Source organism: Perna viridis, chromosome 7 (assembly GCF_037379345.1).
Source record: "Perna viridis isolate PV_CMFRI_1.1 ecotype Kerala chromosome 7, ASM3737934v1, whole genome shotgun sequence".
Classification (NCBI taxonomy): Eukaryota; Metazoa; Mollusca; class Bivalvia; order Mytilida; family Mytilidae; genus Perna; species Perna viridis.
The window spans coordinates 27934553-27942273 of record NC_142451.1 but is presented as its reverse complement, the minus strand read 5'-3'; the positions used below and the strand labels follow the sequence as shown (position 1 = coordinate 27942273).

At 29.4% G+C, this 7721-nt stretch overlaps 1 protein-coding gene across 32 annotated transcripts in view; it reads right to left on the bottom strand.

The window, feature by feature from the left end:
* Positions 1-248: 248 nt before the first annotated feature.
* Positions 249-7721, bottom strand: part of LOC148612130 (uncharacterized) — a 46758-nt gene continuing 39285 nt past the window's right edge. For 30 of the 32 annotated variants that reach the window (XM_088593293.1, XM_088593289.1, XM_088593271.1 and 27 more), the window contains 5 exons: positions 6500-6571; positions 5806-5877; positions 4083-4154; positions 1555-3098; positions 249-1296 (listed from right to left, as the gene is read on the bottom strand). In XM_088593293.1, coding sequence (XP_088449419.1) covers positions 2915-3098; positions 4083-4154; positions 5806-5877; positions 6500-6571 — 400 coding nt within the window. In that variant the 3' untranslated portion in view covers positions 249-1296; positions 1555-2914. The remainder of the gene's footprint in view (positions 1297-1554; positions 3099-4082; positions 4155-5805; positions 5878-6499; positions 6572-7721) is intronic. The other 2 variants (XM_088593262.1, XM_088593261.1) reach the window with 2 other exon arrangements.

Below are 7721 nucleotides of genomic sequence, written 5' to 3'. Positions count from 1 at the left end.
TATTTCCTTTCTAGTTGTTTCATTTGAACTATGTTTTCTTTGACTTCTTTCTTTCGTTTAAATCATAGTTCCATTGATTTCCTCTTTCAAAATCGACTAATACGTTTCCCTCGATAAAAAATGAAATAATAACAAATCTTTTTCATGTATCGAAAATGGATGAAACTTTTAATTACAGTAATATATTTCATCATCCATTTTGAAAACCAGTTTCAAAGCGTATGTATAAAATGAATAAATCACCGTCATGACGTAAATTTCATTTTTATTAGTTATGTATGTATTAACATATCATACTTTACTATTTCGTTCCGTTAAATCACAAACAAAAATGGAGAATTGGGTAATGAATCATAGTTAATACAGCTACGACTGGGGCAAAGATGCGATTATAGATTGGGGAAATTGCAATGGGAAATTGAACAATGGGACAAAGGGCATTTGGGAAGTCTATCCCAAACAGGAGCTGTTTCGATGCATTTAGGCAAAGTCATGTTTAAGTATTTAATTAGCTTCGTTTCTCACAGGAATAGGCTAAAACCATGCTATTACATGACATGAAGAAGAAATAGTAAAAGCAATGCTTGAAGTCCATTCTAATTTACATTCATTTCAACAACAAACAAACTTCACAAAATTTTATATTTTCATTTCATCATCATCATTTCATGTTTATCGCCTGAAAATAGCTGCAATATTGCTGCTCCGGCGTTAAACCCCAACAATCAATCAATCAATCAATCAATCAATCATATTCTGCCATTTCTGGAAAGCTTTCCCTTGTCATAGCTCTTACTGTATATATTGTTAATACCTTAGAAAGAGGTAATTTACCAGTCCAACCAAGCAAAGAAATGCAATTTGTTTGTCAAAACATATCAGCCGTTGAAGACTCGCGAGTAAAGGTTCGTAGGACAGACGTGTCTTGTTGTAAGTATAAGTTATTTTCAGTATTTAAAAAAAACGGTTTCGTGACAGTAGTATCCTTTTTTCACATATAGTTACAGGATGTAGAATGCATCTATGCAGTAATTTGTGTTTATACACGTTGTGGTGTATCTTTAACAAAAAAGAAACCGCTCTTCTTTATCTGAAAGGGTTACTAAAGTAACTCAACCCCATTCAACTGTTTTGTGACAGTAGTCTCTTTTTAAGTTTCATTTATAGTTGTTGACGACCAAAGTTTCATTACAAATGTTAAATGCATTGCTGAAGAGAACGTTGCTTATGCCAAAGTTTGAATGTTGTATTGGAGTAATATTTCAGCAATAAAGTGTTGAGAACATCTGTCTTGATCTACAAAATATTAAGTACATTAAACTGTATCAGATCTACATGTGAAATTGCTTACTGGACTCTTTTAAATGGAAATCTCTATTTTAATTAGCTAAATAAATATCACAGATACACTCAAATAATATTATGCACTAGTCTTTTATCAACGGTAACAAATATTTTATATATCCTTTTACAAATGATTTAAGTCTATAGGCCACCATTTGAATATATTTTGATAACGGTACTGGCATAAAAAATAGTTTTAAACTTACTTACCATAGTACATAATACATGTACTCTGTAAGATACCGATAACTGGTGATGTTGATAAACCTTAAAATCCTACAATCTCTATTCATCTAAACGCGGAACCTTTAAATACTAGAAAAGACTGTTAGAAACTTGATACCGTATAATAAATCAATACACAATCAAATGATACAATTTTCATAATTTGTGTACATAGATGAAGGGATATCGGTTTTTTTGGTTTTTTTTATTTTGTATTTTTGGTTTTTTTTATTTATTTATTTTTTTTTTTTGTTGTCCGATTTTCTATTACAACATATTTTGTTTCATCTAGTGTTCATTATAGTAGTTAGCATAACAGTTCTGAATCACATTCTTCATGAAACAAACTTAAACAATTACCCGTTCTTTAAGATATAAAGAAAACATCAAACGAAATAACATCAAGAAACAAGATGAAAAAGACAGTACATTTTACGAACTTCAAAATTATAATTATTGCTATTTTTCGTCATGAAGCATTTAGTAATTGTGCTTTTTTAAAATAAAGACTAAAAATGATGTAAATAATATTTATAGATTTATATTCATTTAGCTCGTTTAAAAATTTATCTTTAGTATATGTTATTACGGTTATTTGAATAAATCACTATTTTATTGCTTTTGAAAACAATAAGATCTTTAAAGTGGATAAAAGCATAATATTTTGGCAATTTATAAAAAAAAAATATTGAAGAATTTATACACAATAGCAAGTATGCAGAAGCATATGCCAAATATATAAAACTAAATCAAGCACTGCGTCTGATTAAAATAGAAAACAGACATACGAATCTAAATTCACAGCAAGCTTTACTATACGACACGGTAAAGGTTAATAGTGAAACATATATGACTTAACCTTTCAGTGGTTCATCAAGAAAACTATATATCAAGCAAATGTAGAGTAAGAAAACGTAAAATATGTATTTAACCTATTTTATAATTATTAAGTTATGAATCAATTATTTGTTTGCAACGTTTAAAAAGTGGTAAAACTGATTGTATAATTAACGTACAAATACATATAAATCCAACATTTTACTTTGTATCTACAGAAAAGAACAAGATAATGATTATTGATATCGTACATTTAGAATTCTTGCTGAACCTGAAATGTCAAACTCATTTCAGATAGATAACAGGTAATAAAGAAACAAAACTGTAATCTGAAACCCTAAAACAGCAATAAATATTAGTACTAGACACAGTATTAATTGACATATTGAAATAAACAAGTTTTGTATCTTTATAATGTGAAAACATTAATTTGATATTTCAAATTTTATTTTTCCAGTACATGTATGCAGACATGGCATATCAAACAAGCAATAATGTAACATATTGATTAACAAATGAAACAAAACATAAAACAAACATTACCTTGGCATGTTTGAAAGTCCGTCTTGACCATGCTGTATAAATACTGGTTTTTCCGGTTATAGCATCGAATAGTTGTTTTAAATTTTCTCTCAAATTTTATCCATGACCAAAACGGATATGTATTGCAACCACAAAGTACATCTAAATTCCTATAAAATCATGATAGAATGGAGTTCTAATCAGATTTAGTAAGAAATTTACTTATTATATAGATTGCATTAATGTACCGAATGTTTTTTTTTTAATGCCACTCTCGGATTTTCTCCCACAAAACGTCACAAATAGTCTCAACACGAATATAATCCCGCCGTTCACAAATTTAAAATTCATGTTGAAAACTGCAACGAATAATGGAGGAAGTCAAAAATAACAAAAATATTATCCCTCGTGCCAAAAACATATTACGATATAACTCGTGTGCGGAACAAGTGTCGAACACCCGTTTAATCTAGACGTTACTTGGCATTCGTTAGCATGATTTGGTTATTCAGTCTTTCCAATTTATCATCTTATTGGGACATAGCAGAATGCAGCAAATCTCAGTGACTGAAACATTCCAAGGTACACTTCTAGTATATCTACTGTTCCCATTTAGTTTCACATTTATTTTTGCTCAAATCCTAGCTGTTTAATTTAAGTAATATGCTAGCAATAACTTTGATATTGACAAAATTTATCATACGAATTCCGAAAAACGAAAACAAGTGCATCTTCAATCTCCATAACTTGTTAATAGAAACAAACATGCAACATTATCGACACCAATCTTCATGTTTAAAAGACGTCAACAAATTTACAATGATGATACAATTTAGGAAAAGAGTACATAATTACACCGAGGAAGAAAGTATTTGTGAACAAACTAGACTCAAACCAGATAACTAAAATTTAGACAGAGATCCTAGAAATAAATAAGCAGCATTGTTTCAAAGCATCGGGTACTTACAACGAGCAAACAAGTATGATATATTGTGGCCAGTGAGTATAAGGCGTCAATCAGAAATCATTTGAAGTAATGACTCAGGTGTTTGGAAACTTTTACACTATTCGTAGTAAAAGAAGTAAGATATGAAAATATATATGCAAATAAACATTTTATGTACAATTTAAAACAAAATCACTAATAGACTTACAAGTATTTGAGACTTGTCAAGTTAGCATATTCTTCGGGATTGATATCTGTTAAATTGTTGTTTTCAAGATGTCTAATGAAAATAAAAATAAATTATTATAATGTAATAGGAAATACTTGATTTCAAACAACTACGTTATAAAAACAGAAATACTTACTATGAAATAAGAATTGGTATGCTATTCCGTTTTGTCACACTGTCAAGCGAAAGAAAAGAAGGTGAACGGATTGAAAATATAAGTCAAGTACTTTAATTGATCTTAAATGGAGGACGTCAAGAATCGTGCACCACTAATTATTATTTTTTTATTTCATGTTTATTACTTTTTCAATAATCACACTAAAACTGCAATTTTTCAAACAAAGAAAGGGTGTCTGCAAAATGACAACTATCTACTAAGTATAAGATTCAATGATTTTGATCAATAGCTTGTCTGAAAATGCCAAACACCTCACCTCATGCATTTTATCATGGTAGTGAACATATTTGATTAAGATTTCTACCATTTTTCTCAATTTAGTAGTAAATCAAAAATTAACCATCTATATGAGGAATAGCATTCAAAATATATATTAAATATCATTTTGTGTTTTTTTTTTTTTTTATTTTGATAAACTGTATGATTTAACAGCTGCTGATAGTTGGTAAACGGACCGAATTATAAAGAAAATGCTATGTAATGTTATGAATGTTATATAGGTGATAAGTATAAACAACTTGTCATTGATCCAACCTCTGCTTTTGAAAACTGACAATAAAATATATTTAACTTAATTTACGGTCTTAATTTTTGCAATTGCATACTTAATCAAGGAAATGGTTCACGAATTAAAATGAAAACTTAACCGCCACCTTCTTGATCATTGTAGTTTAAAGCATTTGTATACATTCTATCAAAATAAGAAACAAACATTTTATTAGATAAAACATCTACTAATCAATACGAAACACATTGTAATTCTTTTCTTTGCCTGAAAAGTTGAGAAATTATCGAAATCTGTAACATATGTTCAGCTTCATGATATAATGCACATGGCAAAATGTTGCCTTTTGCATTTTCGGAAAATATATTTTCATTAAAATCAACGAACCATGATTTTATATCTTTTATAATGCTTATCATTTTATAATTTACCTTTTTTTTCATGTTTGCAGTAATTGGTGAAAAAGATAGCAAAAATGAACTGATAATAGCTTAACGACCCTTCATGTCCTTCATTCAAGTTTTAGTACTTGACTTTTATCTATGATCTGTTCACCTTCATTTCACTCGCTGGCCAGTGAGATGGGGGTGTCTATAGTTTGTAATTATATATTCACAAAAATAAACTTAAAACTCTGTTAAGTAAAATCAATATATGTATCAAGTATAGAAATGGATAGACTGAAATTCAACAGAAAGTATGGAATGTATTGGAGCCTTGCTTTGTCGAGAAAAATTATAGTAATTCTAAGATAAAGCTTTAAAAGATATGTTAGGAAGAAAATGATAAAATATGAAACAAGTACTCATGATAACAAATATTTTGTGTGCATTGCATTGAATAATCTGTAGTACATGTATATACAAAGGGAGTGAATGTAAAATATGACAATCACACTTCAATACTCGTATTATTTAGAATTGATTGTAAATCATCTTTGAGTCTTATATTTTAAAAGACGAATTCACGAAGAAGAGTCATTATTTTCAATAACAGTTGTCATTTTTGTAAAAACTTACATTTGATTCAAATTTCCAAGCCCACTAAAGGTTCCTGTGTGAAGGACAGTAAGCATATTGCTTTGTAGGTACCTTAAATGATATCATTTATGAAATGCAGATGAAAATTTAAACAATTATTTTTGCGGTGTTAATATATTTTTATCGTTACACTAGTACTGATGAATTAATCTTTGCATTGTTTTGTGTAGATTTTAATCTTTATCTAATAAACAAGTACTATCTTAAAAAAACGATAGCCGGCGCAGTAAAATTTTGGTGTTTTTTTTACTTAAATTTTCTACATATTATTAAAGACTAACATATGGCACGCAGTTTAAATTTTCGATAAATATCGAACGCCACTAAGTTATCAGTATTTGGCTAACAGAATTGCGATCAGGTGACTTGCATTTCTATAGAAGAGCGTCCTTAAGATCAAAAAGTAAAAAAGCGAAACTATACCGACTGTGTCGGGAAAAAGACTCTTACCTTATAATTTATTTGTTTTTGTTATTTTAGATAGGTAAAACCAAATGATGACTTTGCCCCTGAGTATATGCAATCAAAAATATTCCTATCTTAAGATTAATTTAAGAAAATTTTAATATTTGTTTTTACCGATAAGATAGGTATGTAATATTTAACCCACTCGTGTAATTGTTTAACATTACAAAATATTACCAATATCGTTTTGAACACTTATCATACTTACAGTGTACGTAAAGATGTAAGGCCCTTAAATGTTCCCTTGTAAAGTACGATCAGTTTATTGTTATGAAGGTACCTTAAACAAATATTTAAATTTAAAAACACATGTATACATGCACACAATATGTTACGAATACGTATGTTACGCCAAGAATAGACAAAGTTATAATCTTTAGTAAGTCAAATATATGAGAGTAAAATTGATACATTACATTAAATGTATTACATTAGTTTAGGGACAAAAAGTCCACAACAAGCCCGAAAGGGCGAGTTGAGTTTTTTTTCTGTTAAATGGCATCGTAGCGTCAGTAAATTAAAGGTTATATCATTTAGCCGGGACAGTCACTCAGACAGTCAGTACAGTTGATTAAGGAAAACCATATGTAAAATATAGTGACACTGAAACTGAAAACGAATCTGAAGAAGATTTTAATGAACAAATATAAATAGGATATGCTCAGCGGGTAAGTTAAGATGAAGAGAATCGACCGATTATTGTAAAATTCTAAAGTAACCGGGATCGTAATACTATTATAAAAAAGCAAAAGAGGTCCTTACCATGTCAATGAAGACTACAAAAAATGAAAACATCAAGGAAAAACTTAAGTAAATTTCTTCTTGAAGCTAGAGAAAGAGGTAGTAAAGTCTCAATTAGACGTGATTAATTGTTGATCGACAATTAAATGTATCCATTTGATGAGAGCAGCAAAGAGTTGCGTGAAGTTACGGTCAGACAGGGATTCGGCCAAGCTCACGGTATTGTAAATATGTTGAAACTCTAATAAGAGTAATCTAGGGATCCAAGGTTATAGCGGTAATCAAAGGAATGCAATCCAGGGACAAAGACCAGACATGAAAAACAGTCATACACAACAAAGAACATAAATCAACTAGAATCATACAAACAAAGTAACCAAAGTAAATGAATAATATAATGTTGGGTATTGATATTTGTACCGTGGGCTGCAGGCCTGATTTGTATCTTTATCTTATATTTATCTATGAATGAAAAAAAAATGTTGAAATAGATAGTAATCGAGGAAAAAGGAACAGCATTGTCATTTCACAGTAAAATTTATTTTTAAATTCTATTCCAACATCAATTTCCTTTTCAACGTCTTTTTCATGGTCGATTGTTTTCATTTAAGGACAAGAGAGGAGATAAACATACAGTCGGAGGTGAAACAAATAAAAAGACAATAAAGAAAGGTGTTTTGTGATATTTC